Genomic DNA, 15,917 nt, shown 5'->3' with positions numbered 1-15,917 from the left:
CGCCGAAGGGGACCCTGAGAAAGTGGAAGAGCCGCCGGCTGCTTCAAAAGCAGTATAGTGGCGGTCTTACGGTCGGATTGGGAGCTGGTGGTAGGCGGATTTGAGATCGAAAGTGGAAAATACCCGGTATTGAGCGATCCGATTGACCATTTCTGCTATGAAAGGAAGTGGGTACGCATCGAGCTGCGTGATGCGGTTTATGGTCTTGCTGTAGTCCGCGACCATCCGTTTCTTTTCCCCGGACCGTACTACCACCACTTATGCTCTCCAGGGGCTGTTGCTAGCCTCGATGAACCCCTCTCCCAGTAAACGCTGGACTTCTGACTTGATAAAAGTCATGTCTTGGGCACTGTACCGCCGGCTCCTGGTGGCGACAGGGCTTACAGTCGGGAGTGAGGTTCACGAATAGAGAGGGGGGTGCGACTTTCAGTGTTGCAAGGCTGCATACCATGAGGAGGGGGCAAGAGTCCGCCGAACTTCAGTGTCAGGCTTTGGTGGCTGCATTGGAAATCCAGTCCGAGCAGCAGGGGGGCACAGAGTTGAGGGAGTATATAAAGTTTGAAACGAGCGTATTCGGCACCCTGGATCGAGAGGACCGCAATACAATACCCCTTGGTTTGGACCGAATGGGACCCGGAGGCAAGGGCTATGGTTTGGGACGCGGGATAGGTGTGCAAGGAGCAGCGTCTTACCGTTTCTGGGTGCATAAAGCGCTCCGTGCTCCTGGAGTCGAAGAGGCAGGGAGTGTCGCGCCCGTTGACCTGGACCTGCATCATGGAATTCTGCAGGTGTTTTGGCCGCGTTTGGTCGAGGGTGATCGCTCCCAGTTGCGGGTAGTCCGAGTCCTCAGCCGAGTCGGATTCACAAAATGGCCACCGCCGTCGGTCGCACGTGTCGGGTCGAGAAGATGGCCACCGCCAAGATGGCCGCCCCCATGATTCGCACAAGGCAGACAATGCATCAGAAGGGGGGTTGTCCAGTCGGTGCGCAGCCACGTTGCTAGGCCTGCGGGCCTGTGAGCCTGATTTTCGGGCCTGATAATCTTTTTGTTTCTGGGCCTTGGGCCTGGCCAGGCAGACCCTCGCGAAATGCCCCTTCTTCCCGCAGTCGCTGCAGATGGCGTAGCGGGCTGGGCAGCGTGGGCGTGGGTGCTGGCCCTGCACACAGAAATAGCACGGCGTGCCCCCGGTCTGGGCGGATTGCCGTGCGGCGCAGGTCCGTAGCGTGGCTGAGTCTGGTGAAGTCCGAGGGGGGCTCGCATGGTCCACAGGGTACGTGCCTAGATTGTGGCGGGCCACTTCCAGCGAGGTGGCGAGCGTTACCATGTCCTGGAGGTCTTTTGCTCCATTTTCGTGGAGTCGCTGCCAGATATAGGTCGAACGGATGCCGGACACGAAAGCGCCTCGGATGTGCAGGTTCATATGGACTTCCCCCGTCATATCCTAATGATTGCAGTTCCTAGAGAGCGTGGTGAGCTTTTCCACGAATTTGTCTAGCATTTCCCTGAGCGCTGCCGGCAGGTAGAGAACAGATGCCGGGCATGTACCTCGTTTATGGCTTTGATGTACTGCTTGCGTAGGATCTCGACCGCCTCGTCGTAAGTAGTCACCTTCTCGATCGTGGCGGAGGTTTTGCGACTCACCCGGGCGTGGAGCAGGCGCAGCTTGCGTGGCCCTAGGATGGGAGTCTCCGAGGCGCCCAGGTAGGCCTCGAAGCAGCGGAGCCAGTATTTAAAAATGTATTTTGCCTCCGGTGTCCGTGCTTCCAGGTTGAGCTTCTCTGGCTTGAGACCTGCATCCATCCTAACATAGTTCAGCTTATGAAATTGTCGTACCCTCAATAACGACGCAAGAGTGTAAAACGGTAAAGAAGGCTTTAATAAGCTGAGAACTAGCCAGATGCCGAGAAGGGTGCTTACTGGGTGCCGCCTACAGGGCGGCCCCTTATATACGACTCCCTGGTGGGCGGAGCCAGAGGCGGAGTCCCCAAGGGTTCCAAGCCCGGTCTTAATGGGGACATCACCTTACATGATGATAAGGGTACAGTAACACAGTAACCATTCATCACACACAGAATGTGAACAAAGCTTTACCTGCACCAGTAACAATAGGTTGGTGTCTGGTAATGGAGACTTTAGCTTCAGTGCTTGTAATAATTCCAATACAACACTTCGTGAGAGATAGAATTTATCTCGTTCCTGCAAAATAAAAGCACAAAATATTCAGAAACCCATGAGACCCATTAGAACTTGCGACTTCTTTCAAATAGCTCGTTAAGCATCAATTACCCATTACTGCCGTACCCAATGTTACAGGATAAACTTCTATGCGAGGATGAAACTTGGGAGGGCAGAGTGGCAGACATTTATTGGGCCTTGATGGAGGGGGAGAACGCCCCCGTGGAGATTAGGCATAAGTGGACGGAGTAGCTGGAAGGGGAGTTGGGACTAGAGTGTGAAGGGAAGCTTTATGGAGGGTGAATGCGTCCTTGTCATGTGCGAGGCTAGACCTTATTCAGTCTAAGATGGTGCACAGGGCCCACATGGCGGTGTTGAAGATGAGTCAGTTTTTCTCGGGAGTGGAGGATAGGTGTGGGTGGTGTGAAGGTGGGCCAGTGAACCATGTCCATATGTTCTGGGCTTGCTCGAATTTGAGGATATTCTGGAAGGGCTTTTCAGAGGTAATGGCAAAGGTTTTGGTGGCAGAGATAGCTCCAAGTCCAAAGGGGGTGATATTTATAGAGTGTCAGGGGATTTGGGAGTGCAGATGGGGGGAGAGGCCAATGTTTTGGCCTTTGCCTCTTGATAACCCAAAGCCGGATTTTGTGCTAGCAGGAGAGCTGCTGAAGTCCGGTGCAGGGGTGAATGACTTGGCAGAGTTTCGCAGCTGGAAAAGATCAAGTTTGCCATTGGTGGGGCAGAGGAGGGGTTCACTTCGAGGTGGAAGCCACTTATTGACTTGTTTAAGGCGGATTAAGTCGTCAGCGGGGGGCATGGTCTGAGTTTTGTCTGTTTGGGTCGTAGTCTCTGGTTGAGAGGGGGGGAGGTGCAAAAGTTTGGAAAAAGGCAGATGCCGGGGTGGTAGGCAGGTGAATGGATGGTTTCTGAGGGGAGGGAGGGGTTTTGTGGCCTTGTATGGTGGTTGGGGATGGTATTGCCATTGTCCTTTTGGTTTTGCCGTTTTGTATTTGTAAATATTTTTAAATGCCTTCAATTAACTGTTTTTTTTAAAAAGCATCAATTACCAATCACATCATCACTGGCTACTACTTTGCGTCACCACAAGAAGGTTTACACGCTGATGCATTTTACTTGTCAACGACTCAACAATTAAATGAATGGCAGTCATTGTTTTGGAGTTGAACGGGTCAGTACTTTGTGGTAAGATATTCCTAACCAGTTAATTATACTAAAATTCAGAAATAGATACATCCACGATATGCCCTTTTAAAACTTGGATTGCATGGTGTGAAATTAGGGAATTTAACTGCATAAACTTCATCTATGATTTGTCCATGTCAGTGCAGGGGCCTCAAATGCATGAGAAAACCTAGAATGAAGGATTTCATTGAAGATGAAAAATGTGGCCCAATTTTACCTTATTGAATGCTCGGTGACACAATCCACATAATTCAACAAGGTACACGAGGCTGAAAACTCCATTCTGAATCACAAAGCTCAGTAATTTGGAAAATGGCTCCAAAAGACTCTATAATCAAAGATAATGGGGGGAAAAGGAGTAAGACACCAAGTTACAGAGAAACAAAATGCAATGTGCTACTGCCCAACGGGCAAAAATTACAGCAGGCTAAAATCAGTTTATTGTAAGAAAGGAACTAAATACAGATCATAATGAATTTTATAGCTTGCATGAAGCCCCAATTAATTTATATCACGTTAACTTGGGATGAATGTTACGACATGCTGGGCAAGTGCATGGTCAATTCCAGCCCCACTCGTCCTGAAGTTACAATACAAGTGAATTAACCAATGATTCTTATACAAATTCCCACTGTCTTTGGCCCTTAGCCGCCCAATAATCACCTGGTTTGTAAGTTGAAACACAATTGCTGTTTATGTTGGTTTACATCAGCCTTTTCTGTAGACAGTTAGTCGGTTCTCCCCTCCTTGCACTCTGTAATGGTTCCCCTGTACATAGATTCATCCAGGTTGGCTGCCAGTTAAGAAACACAGCCTTTCTGGAGAAAACTGAAGGGGGAGAGGATAGCAGTCCTTCGTCGGGTCTGCCAGAAGTCAAACTGAAATCAAAACTCAACCCTTGAAGCTCTGAAATGTTCCAGTGGGATCAGATCCAATCACCGCCTGTTACCGAGCAGAGTACAGCCTTTTGGACTAATTCATTGGCCACCGGACAAATTAATCAATCCAAGTCATAACTGATGCCAGCCAATCACCCATCTAAGACAGCACAGCATTCCAGAAACTTCTGTTTGAATTTAAAGCACAGGCTTCTTAGCCTTAAAGTCACAGGTCCATGAATCAAAAATGTAACGGCAAAAATAAAAGAAAGGGGAAATAAGGGAATAAACAGGAACAAATAGGAAGGAATCTTGCATGAAGGTCACACAAAGTAAACTTCCAGTAGTGAAACCAATACTGAAATGTACTGACTTAATCCTCAGTCATACTGATTCACATTTGTGCTTCCCTCACATAAACATTCAGAAGCAGTCAACTCAACCTTAACTTTGTGCCATTTCTTACAAGTGAGGATTTTAAAGAAACATATAAGATGCGTCTGGGTCTTTTTCACATCATTCCCTGCAAAAAGCAACCTAATTTGTTGACAATTATATCAGGAGGTGGCAGGCTTGTCCACCCATTTTCCCACACTCCAGGCAGACTTTTCCATATTTGTGACTGTTATGGGCCAGGGTTTAGAGAACCCCAAAGTGTATCATGGAGTTCACCTGACCCACGACTTTTACTAGATTGTGGTATGGGGAGCACACGGCCCACTCTACAGGTGTGGTGCAGCAGAAATGGGAAAGTATTTTTTTTAAACAAAACAATGTTTATTCTATGAACTCAAGTTAACCTTTTTAAAACATAGTGAACATCTTAGCAACCATCAATTCAAATACAAACCCCCAAAGAATACAACACTAAGTAATCCTTAATTTCCTTTTAACATCCATAAGACATTTTTTAAAAAACATTGAACAGAAGCACATCAGGTTTAAATTCACTACTGAGAGCGGTTATCACTCTGAATTCACCAAATGATCAAGAGATACTCTTTACATGGCAGAGAGAACAACATTACACCTTCTCTGGCTGGCTGCAGGTCCAACACTGAATAAGAAACCAAAAAAACAGACACACCCAAGCTTTTACCATAGTGAAACTAAAAAGCAGATCCAGAGCTCAGCTCCACCCACACTCTGACATCACTGCAGTAACTTGAGCAGACAAACATTTCTTAAAGTGAAATTCTCATGACAGTGACTAAGTGCCTTGGTGGGAGAGTTCCGCGGTGTGTTTCCCACTGGGCAGTGTGGCGGGAAACCATTCCTGATTTCACACTTGGAAGCTCATTAATTACACATGGGCAAGTTTCTCTCCGAATCACGTGACCGGGCAGGAACTGATTCACCCACCCCGCTGTCACCTGATGGAATAAAAGGTCCAGGTGCTAGAATTAAATGCCACCCTCACTCTCTCCAGCCCAACTCTGAGCAGAAGATGTCTTGAAATGGCTGTGGCAAAGAAGAGAGTTGCTCCAAAGTTTAACAATGATTCCCTGGAGAAGCTCATCAATGATTTTCAGTTAAACATGCAGTGTAGATTAATGTCTGATTGGCTGAAGCTGCCCCCACCCTAATTGCTGAGAGGCAGTTATCTGGCAGTCACCTGAGGCCTGTTTAGGGGCACAAAGGTAAACATTGTATTCTTCTCTTTGAGGTTTTAGTGTGAATCATCCTGAAGTCTGTATAAAAGACAAACAGAAAGCGCGCTCAGTAAGCGTTGCGCAGGTAAAGAGACACAGCCTGAGTGAGTAAGACACATCCAGAGTGGGAATTTGAAACTTGGTAATTTGGTGTAGTGAGGTAATTTAGTGTAGAGTAGGAGAAGGTGCTTTTCCCTACTGTTTTGTTCACTCTCTTTCTTCTGGCCTGTAACTTTTAATCTGCAGGGAGAGAACCAGAGAGCATCAGAGACCCTCAGAAGGTAAGTAAGTGAGTTTTACTCATTTTTACTTTTATTACCTTTTCAAATTGTGTGTGTGGGGGGGAGGAAACTGAAGTGACATCACAGAAAAGCTGCGACCTGAGTGTCTGGTTGGGAATCAACACTAAATTTAAAAAAATTAAGCATTGGTAAACTAATTATACGAAGATTGGTAGAGTTGTGGATAGTGAGGAGGGCTGTTGTCGGTTGCAAAGAGACATTGATAGAATGCAGAGCTGGGCTGAGAAGTGGCAGATGGAGTTTAACCATGAAAAGTGTGAGTTTGTCCATTTGGAAAAGGTGCAAAGGAGATTTACTAGGACGTTGCCTGGAATGGACAGTAGGTCTTACGAGGAAAGGTTGAGGGTGCTAGGCCTTTTCTCATTAGAACGGAGAAGGATGAGGGGCGACTTGATAGAGGTTTATAAGATGATCAGGGGAATAGATAGAGTAGACAGTCAGAGACTTTTTCCCTGGGTGGAACAAACCATTACAAGGGGACATAAATTTAAGGTGAAGGTGGAAGATATAGGGGGGATGTCAGAGGTAGGTTCTTTACCCAGAGAGTAGTGGGGGCATGGAATGCACTGCCTGTGGAAGTAGTTGAGTCGGAAACATTAGGGACCTTCAAGCGGCTATTGGATAGGTACATGGATTACGGTAGAATGATATAGTGTAGATTAATTTGTTCTTAAGGGCAGCACGGTAGCATTGTGGATAGCACAATTGCTTCACAGCTCCAGGGTCCCAGGTTCGATTCCGGCTTGGGTCACTGTCTGTGCGGAGTCTGCACATCCTCCCCGTGTGTGCGTGGGTTTCCACCGGGTGCTCCGTTTCCTCCCACAGTCCAAAGATGTGCAGGTTAGGTGGATTGGCCATGCTAAATTGCCCTTAATGTCCAAAATTGCCCTTAGTGTTGGGTGGGGTTACTGGGTTATGGGGATAGGGTGGAGGTGTTGACCTTCGGTAGGGTGCTCTTTCCAAGAGCCGCTGCAGACTCGATGGGCCGAATGGCCTCCTTCTGCACTGTAAATTCTATGATAATCTATGATAATTAAACATAATTACTTAATTATAATTTAGAGGGGTATCTAAGGCAGAGATCGGAGAGTACTGTATTTAGCTTTCACATTTATAGCAGAAATCTAGTGCTAGGAAACAGATAGTTAACAGTAACATTTGAAAAAATCTTTAACTTTAATTTACTAATTAATTGACGCAATGTCAGTTAGAGGGGTGCAGTACTCTGACTGCGAGATGTGGCAGGTCCGGGAGGCTTCCAGCGTCCCGGATGGCTTCATCTGCAGAAAGTGCACCCAACTGGAGCTCCTCACAGACCACATGGTTCGGTTGGAGCAGCAATTGGATGCACTTAGGAGCATGCAGGTGGCGGAAAGTGTCATAGATAGCAGTTATATAAATGTGGTCACTCCCAAGATGCAGGCAGAGAAATGACTGACCACCAGAAAGGGCAGGAAGTCAGTGCAGGAATCCCCTGTGGTTGTCCCCCTCTCGAACAGGTATACATACCCCTTTGGATACTGTCGGGGGGGATAGCCTATCAGGGGAAAACAGCAGCAGCCAGAGCAGTGGCACCACGGCTGGCTCTGATGTTCAGAAGGGAGGGTCAAAGCGCAGAAGAGCAATAGTCATAGGGGACTCTATAGTCAGGGGCACAGATATGCGCTTCTGTGGACGTGAAAGAGACTCCAGGATGGTATGTTGCCTCCCTGGTGTCAGGGTCCAGGATGTCTCCGAACGCGTAGAGGGCATCCTGAAGGGGGAGGACAAACAGGCAGAGATCGTTGTACATATTGGTACGAACAACATAGGCAGGAAGGGCATGAGGTCCTGCAGCAGGAGTTCATGGAGCTAGGCAGAAAGTTAAAAGACAGGACCTCTAGGGTTGTAATCTCGGGATTACTCCCTGTGCCACGTGCCAGTGGGGCGAGAAATAGGAAGAAAGAGCAGCTCAACACGTGGCTAAACAGCTGCTATAGGACGGAGGGTTTCTGTTATCTGGACCACTGGGAGCTCTTCCGGGGCAGGTGTGACCTATATAAGGACGGGTTGCATCTAAACTGGAGAGGCATAAATATCCTGGCCGCGAGGTTTGCCAGTGTCACACAGGAGGGTTTAAACTAGTATGGCAGGGGGGTGGGCACGGGAGCAATAGGTCAGAAGGTGAGAGCATTGACGGAGAACTAGGGAATAGGGACAGTATGACTCTGAGGCAGAGCAGACAGGGTGAAGTTGCTGAACACAGCGGGTCTGGCGGCCTGAAGTGCATATGTTTTAATGCAAGAAGTATTACGGGTAAGGTAGATGAACTTAGAGCTTGGATTAGTACTTGGAACTATGATGTTGTTGCCATTACAGAGACCTGGTTGAGGGAAGGGCAGGATTGGCAGCTAAACGTTCCAGGATTTAGATGTTTCAGACGGGATAGAGGGGGATGTAAAAGGGGTGGCAGAGTTGCGCTACTGGTTAGGGAGGATATCACAGCTGTACTACTGGAGGACACCTCAGAGGGCAGTGAGGCTATATGGGTAGAGATCAGGAATAAGAAGGGTGCAGTCACAATGTTGGGGGTTTACTACAGGCCTCCCAACAGCCAGCAGGAGATAGAGCAGATAGGTAGACAGATTTTGGAAAAGAGTAAAAACAACAGGGTTGTGGTGATGGGAGACTTCAACTTCCCCAATATTGACTGGGACTCACTTAGTGCCAGGGGCTTAGACGGGACAGAGTTTGTAAGGAGCATCCAGGAGGGCTTCTAAAACAATATGTAGACAGTCCAACTAGGGAAGGGGCGGTACTGGACCTGGTATTGGGGAATGAGCCCGGCCAGGTGGTAGAAGTTTCAGTAGGGGAGAATTTCGGGAACAGTGACCACAATTCAGTAAGTTTTAAAGTGCTGGTGGACAAGGATAAGAGTGGTCCTAGGGTGAATGTGCTAAATTGGGGGAAGGCTAATTATAACAATATTAGGTGGAAGCTGAAGAACCTAGGTTGGGGGCAGATGTTTGAGGGCAAATCAACATCTGACATGTGGGAGGCTTTCAAGTGTCAGTTGAAAGGAATTCAGGACCGGCATGTTCCTGCGAGGAAGAAGGATAAATACAGCAATTTTCGGGAACCTTAGATAACGAGAGATATTGTAGGCCTCATCAAAAAGGAAAAGGAGGCATTTGTCAGGGCTAAAAGGCTGGGAACAGACAAAGCCTGTGTGGAATATAAGGAAAGTAGGAAGGAGCTTAAGCAAGGAGTCAGGAGGGCTAGAAGGGGTCACAAAAAGTCATTGGCAAATAGGGTTAAGGAAAATCCCAAGGCTTTTTACACGTACATAAAAAGCAAGAGGGTAGCCAGGGAAAGGGTTGGTCCACTGAAGGATAGGCAAGGGCATCTATGTGTGGAGCCAGAGGAAATGGGCGAGGTACTAAATGAATACTTTTCATCAGTATTCACCAAAGAGAAGGAATTGGTAGATGTTGAGTCTGGAGAAGGGTGTGTAGATAGCCTGGGTCACATTGAGATCCAAAAAGACGAGGTGTTGGGCGTCTTGAAAAATATTATGGTAGATAAGTCCCCAGGGCCTGATGGGATCTACCCCAGAATACTGAAGGAGGCTGGAGAGGAAATTGCTGAGGCCTTGACAGAAATCTTTGGATCCTCACTGTCTTCAGGTGATGTCCCGGAGGACTGGAGAATAGCCAATGTTGTTCCTCTGTTTAAGAAGGGTAGCAAGGATAATCCAGGGAACTACAGGCCGGTGAGCCTTACTTCAGTGGTAGGGAAATTACTGGAGAGAATTCTTTGAGACAGGATCTACTCCCATTTGGAAGCAAATGGACATATTAGTGAGAGGCAGCATGGTTTTGTGAAGGGGAGGTCGTGTCTCACTAACTTGATAGAGTTTTTCGAGGAGGTCACAAAGATGATATTTGCAGGTAGGGCAGTGGATGTTGTCTATATGGACTTCAGTAAGGCCTTTGACAAGGTCCCTCATGGTAGACTAGTACAAAAGGTGAAGTCACACGGGATCAGGGGTGAGCTGGCAAGGTGGATACAGAACTGGCTAGGTCATAGAAGACAGAGAGTAGCAATGGAAGGATGCTTTTCTAATTGGAGGGCTGTGACCAGTGGTGTTCCACAGGGATCAGTGCTGGGACCTTTGCTGTTTGTAGTATATATAAATGATTTGGAGGAAAATGTAACTGGTCTGATTAGTAAGTTTGCAGATGACACAAAGGTTGGTGGAATTGCGGATAGCGATGAGGACTGTCAGAGGATACAGCAGGATTTAGATTGTTTGGAGACTTGGGCGGAGAGATGGCAGATGGAGTTTAATCCGGACAAATGTGAGGTAATGCATTTTGGAAGGTCTAATGCAGGTAGGGAATATACAGTGAATGGTAGAACCGTCAAGAGTATTGAAAGTCAGAGTGATCTAGGTGTACAGGTCCACAGGTCACTGAAAGGGGCAACACAGGTGGAGAAGGTAGTCAAGAAGGCATGCGGCATGCTTGCCTTCGTTGGCCGGGGCATTCAGTATAAGAATTGGCAAGTCATGTTGCAGCTGTATAGAACCTTAGTTAGGCCACACTTGGAGTATAGTGTTCAATTCTGGTCGCCACACTACCAGAAGGATGTGGAGGCTTTAGAGAGGATGCAGAAGAGATTTACCAGAATGTTGCCTAGTATGGAGGGCATTAGCTATGAGGAGCAGTTGAATAAACTCGGTTTGTTCTCACTGGAACGACGGAGGTTGAGGGGCGACCTGATAGAGGTCTACAAAATTATGAGGGGCATAGACAGAGTGGATAGTCAGTGGCTCTTCCCCAGGGTAGAGGGGTCAATTACTCGGGGGCATAGGTTTAAGGTGCAAGGGGCAAGGTTTAGAGTAGGTGTACGGGGCAAGTTTTTTTACACAGAGGGCAATGGGTGCCTGGAACTCGCTACCAGAGGAGGTGGTGGAAGCAGGGACGATAGTGACATTTAAGGGGCATCTTGACAAATACATGAATAGGATGGGAATAGAGGGATACGTACCCAGGATGTGTAGAAGATTGTAGTTTAGTTGGGCAGCATGGTCGGCACGGACTTGGAGGGCCGAAGGGCCTGTTCCTGTGCTGTACTTTTCTTTGTTCTTTGATGTGCGACGACACCGGGATATCCTCCAACCTATGACTAGCTTGAGGAAACCCACGAACCGCACCTCACCGGCCTGTAAAGCCATTGCAAAGGTGGCCAGTGCATTGGGCAACCGCCCCAGAAATACCGTACAGTGCAGGAAGCAGATGAATGATTTCATCCATTCCGCCAGGGTAAATCAACTTTCAGCTCACCCCAACCTTACGCTCCCATAATGGCATTATGCACTCAAAGGGTTACACTGCTCAGGGATCTTGCATAATATTAGCCAAGGACAAATCACCACCGATTGTCTCACAGCAAAAGGAGAAAGTAAGGGTTAATATTAACAAGTAAAATTGTATGATATGCTGCTTTGTCTATTGTAACTTAGTGTTGAAGGTTGTAGCTATCGTGTAAACATGATGGTATTCGTATACGTGTATGAATATTGATTGGGTAACTGTATTAAAGTAGCAAATTAGGCTAATTTGTGATTGGTAAATGAAAATGAATTATTATCTGTATAATAATGATGTAATGTAGTTGATCATGATACTTATACTCCATCTTGTATGGGTACAGCTTCCCTGCATATGCTTGAATAAACCAGTGAACAAAGAAACTTGAGTCTCATCTGGTCCCCGGAGGGTACGGATTCCCTCCTTTTCACACAGGCACATTAATATCTCCAGCATCTCATCTGTCATTCTGCACAAACTCTATCCTCACCCCATACTGGGGACACTAATATTCACAGAGGGAGAGTCAAAACTGGTGAAATGATGTTACAAACTCTGGTTACCTCATTTTTACAACTTCTTAATTAAGCTTTAGCAGACACACAGTCTGGATACCTTCACCGAGGTTCTTTAATAATATTACTGCCACAAATTTATACCTTGACCCAGGCTTTTAAAACCCTTACTGCAACAGATATAAAATACAATATATATATATCAATCTCTTACATTCATCACATAGCTCTCTGTTGAAGTACAAACGGAGCGATTGTTTCTCATTAAAGCGCAATAAAAGGCGATGGCTCCAGTAGGCCCTTCTCAAAGAAATCTTCCTCTTTTTATCAGCTTTTACTCTATTTCAATGTTTTGAGTTGAAGCAGTTTGAGGATGCTCCCTGAAATGGGCCATGACTGCAACTCTAAGCTCCTCTCACATTGATTCAAACCCCTCCCGTCCAGATTATTTTCCACTTTGGATTTGTAACTGCGCCATAACTTTGTGTTGGCAAGATAGTGGTGTTGAGATTTCACCAGTTTCAACTCCCCCTCGTATCTTTCTGGAACCCCATGGTGTCGAGGTAAAGATCCTTCTCACTATTCTCCAGCCTCCCCCAGTAGTCCTAGATCCCATCGCAATTGTGGATGACTTTCCAACCCTCCCACCTGGACCCATAACTGTTGATGTTCTCATACCGACTGTGGACCTCACCCCTCCCCATCTCGAGGTTGTGTGCTTAGTCACATACAGAGGAAAATGTGTGGCATTAATATTGATAAAACCAACAATACAAAAATATGTATATGTAAAGAAATTAGAAATTGGATTTTTTTAAATCTTGTCCTAAGAGTATCTAAAAGTCAATGCCTACTGAAAAATGACAAAAGCAAAGGAATGAAAGGAAAACTTTTTAAAAAAGGGAAAACAGGAATAAATGATTGAAAAGCAGTTTTAAAAACAGCACGTGTTTCCCCCACCATGGAAAAAAAATGTAGTAACAAGAGATCAAAGGTTTTTAAAAAGCCACATTAGCGCTAGCTTACTTACCCGTGTTGCACTTGTGGTAGGTATCTTGAGAAGACAGATCATGATTGCTAAACTAGAATCCAAGCAGCACTGCATACAAAATGGAAATTATCACTACTTTGCATGTATTTTGGTAATTATTTTCTCAGTAACTGGCTAGCACACGTTGAAAAATTGAACACATTCAAACAGGTATGTGATCTGTCATGACATATAAAACCTATCTATTTCCAACAGTGCAGGAAAATTTAGTTCCCCTTCATTTTGGTTCTCTGTCTGACTTATCTCATCATCTTATCCAATGAATTAAGCACAAGTGACCTGGACAGAGATTTGCAAATTATTTCACCAAAAACATAAAGGACAAGATATACCTTGTTGAATTAAATGTAACAGGGTTCTTAAGGGCATATTAACTGCATATTGCTAAACACACTTATTGTCCCTGCAAAGCCAACTTTATATTTGTGGAATGTCACATTTCTTAATTTTGATTCAAAACAATCCATGTATTTTTAAAATAATTTTATAATTTGTCTATTTCAGCTTTTATAAGAATCGAATCATAATCATTAATTTTGCTATCTATAAATTTTAATTAAAAATCACGGGATTCAATGTCTCTAATCTCCTGGTTTGTTTTCTATGAGAGCACTTCAACGTGATTAGCTGCTTACCCTCTTTATTTACATCACTGCTGCTGGATGCCTGGAGATCCTCTTTACTTGGGACCAAATTTAAACTTCAGGCGGGAAACACAAAATCCATGCTAGAGAGATTGTGGAAAGCTTACTTTGAGGTCAGCGACAAATGCCATTGCTACGCTACTGATCCCAAAGTCCTTGACTTTCAATCAAGCTTCATAATTAATCCAAGTACATTGGCATTAAAGATAAATATAAATAGCTCAATTCTATGCTTTTAGGCATTATTTTTCCATCTCTTGTGAGGCGCTGCTGATTCTTTCTCATCAGTGAGAATCAGGCCATCAATTTCTCCCAAGCCTCCATCATAGCCACTCTTCGGTCATGCAATCACGCTGTCTAAAAGCGGTCCAGTAGACAGGTCCTGTGATCTTCTCATCCCTTCCCTCAGACAGCTATTCACGAATGCTTTTCCTTTAATCACGAATTTGAGGCCAAGATCTCAGCACTTAAAGAAACATATTTTATCAGAGGAGGATTCTACTCGACTCCATCTTGCCTGTGCTGAACATCAGTCCCTTTCGAGGAATGATTTTATACAGGCCCAATTTTCTGGATTTTCCCCCAAATCAGTTTTGTTCACAAGCTTAATCCTCATAACCTTCTCTATTCTTTCTTGATTAATTATCCTGCTCATTTTAGAACGTTCTATTTGATTTGTTATTGACTGCTATTTGTGACAAAGAATTCCACATGAATTGCAACTCTGTACTATAGCCGTATATTTTAGTGGTAACCACTGCAATAAATTTAGGGGATGGTTTAGCACAGTGGGCTAAATAGCTGGCTTGGAATGCAGAACAAGGCCTGCAGCGTGGGTTCAATTCCCGTACCGACCTCCCCGAACAGGCGCCGGAATGTGGCGACTAGGGGCGTTTCACAGTAACTTCATTGACGCCTACGTGTGACAATAAGCGATTATTATTATTATTATAACCAGCTCAATGCAAAGTTAGATTTATAATATAAACATGAAGAAAAATGTTATTCTAACTTTGCCATATTTATTCATCTAAATATCCAAATGGCAACTGATCAATAAATTCTTCCTTACCTTCAGTGGCAGTATGCATGGCAGTTTGGTCAAAAACGTTTGAAACTGATTGCATATCGTAGTCCATAGATTGCTAGGTAAATCCATCGGCAGAGCTTCCATGTAAGTGGCAATATTGTCTAAACAATGAAGCATAGCTCCTCCTGCTGGCAGGCTCTTCTTGTTATTTAAACCCTGTGTCACATATATTGCATGTAATGTCGTACTATGTTGATGTTTCATTGAACAGTTTTCACATTTAATTTGTAATAATGTAAATTACAGTGTGGAGGGGTCAGTCACCAGGGGGCATAGGTTTAAGGTCCGTGGGGCAAAGTTTAGAGGAGATGTGCGAGGCAGGTATTTTATGCAGAGGGTGGTGAATGCCTGGAATGCATTGCCAGGGGAGGTTGTGGACGCAGATACATTAACGACATTCAAAAGGCACCTTGACCATTACTGGAAGTGTTACTGGACGCAAGCATCAGAGATAAAGGGAACTGTAGTGACATGTATGACCGACTGGTAAATAGGGTCAACACCGTACTGGACGCAACAGGAAAGAAATGGGAGGAAGACCTGGGGATTCCAATAGGGTGGGGACTCTGGAGCGAAGCATTGTATAGGGTCAACTACACCTCCACATGCGCAAAGCTCCCCTGACGCAACTAAAAGTGGTACATAGAGCCCACTTAACAAGAACTCGTATGAGTAGGTTCTTCCCAGAGGTGGAGGATAGATGTGAACGGTGCTAAGGAGGCCCGGCCAACCACGCCCACGTGTTCTGGTCCTGCCCCAGATTTGGGGAGTACTGGACAGCCTTCTTCGAGGCAATGTCCAAAGTGGTGGGGATGAGGGTGGAGCCATGACCGAAAGTGGCAGTCTTCGGGGTTTCAGACCAGCCAGACCTATTCCTGGGGAGGAGGGCGGACGCCCTTGCCTTTGCCTCCCTGATCGCCTGCCGTAGAACCTGTTCGGCTGGCGGTCAGCAGCACCACCCAAAGCTGCAGATTGGCTGTCCGACCTCTCGGAATCTCTCCAAATGGAGAAAATCAAATTTGCTATCCGAGGGTCAGACAACGGTTTCCACA

The 15,917-nt window shown here is 45.7% G+C and overlaps 1 protein-coding gene across 2 annotated transcripts in view; it reads right to left on the bottom strand.

Moving 5' to 3' along the window:
- Positions 1-15,917, bottom strand: part of LOC140404135 (protein unc-79 homolog) — a 347,086-nt gene that overhangs the window by 85,385 nt on the left and 245,784 nt on the right. For both annotated transcript variants that reach the window (XM_072492555.1, XM_072492562.1), the window contains exons 38-41: positions 14,848-15,021; positions 13,111-13,179; positions 3,597-3,707; positions 2,093-2,197 (exon numbers count right to left, since the gene is read on the bottom strand). In XM_072492555.1, coding sequence (XP_072348656.1) covers positions 2,093-2,197; positions 3,597-3,707; positions 13,111-13,179; positions 14,848-15,021 — 459 coding nt within the window. The remainder of the gene's footprint in view (positions 1-2,092; positions 2,198-3,596; positions 3,708-13,110; positions 13,180-14,847; positions 15,022-15,917) is intronic.

Source organism: Scyliorhinus torazame, chromosome 2 (genome assembly GCF_047496885.1).
Source record: "Scyliorhinus torazame isolate Kashiwa2021f chromosome 2, sScyTor2.1, whole genome shotgun sequence".
In the NCBI taxonomy this organism is placed as follows: domain Eukaryota; kingdom Metazoa; phylum Chordata; class Chondrichthyes; order Carcharhiniformes; family Scyliorhinidae; genus Scyliorhinus; species Scyliorhinus torazame.
This window is presented reverse-complemented; position numbering and strand designations above follow the sequence as displayed.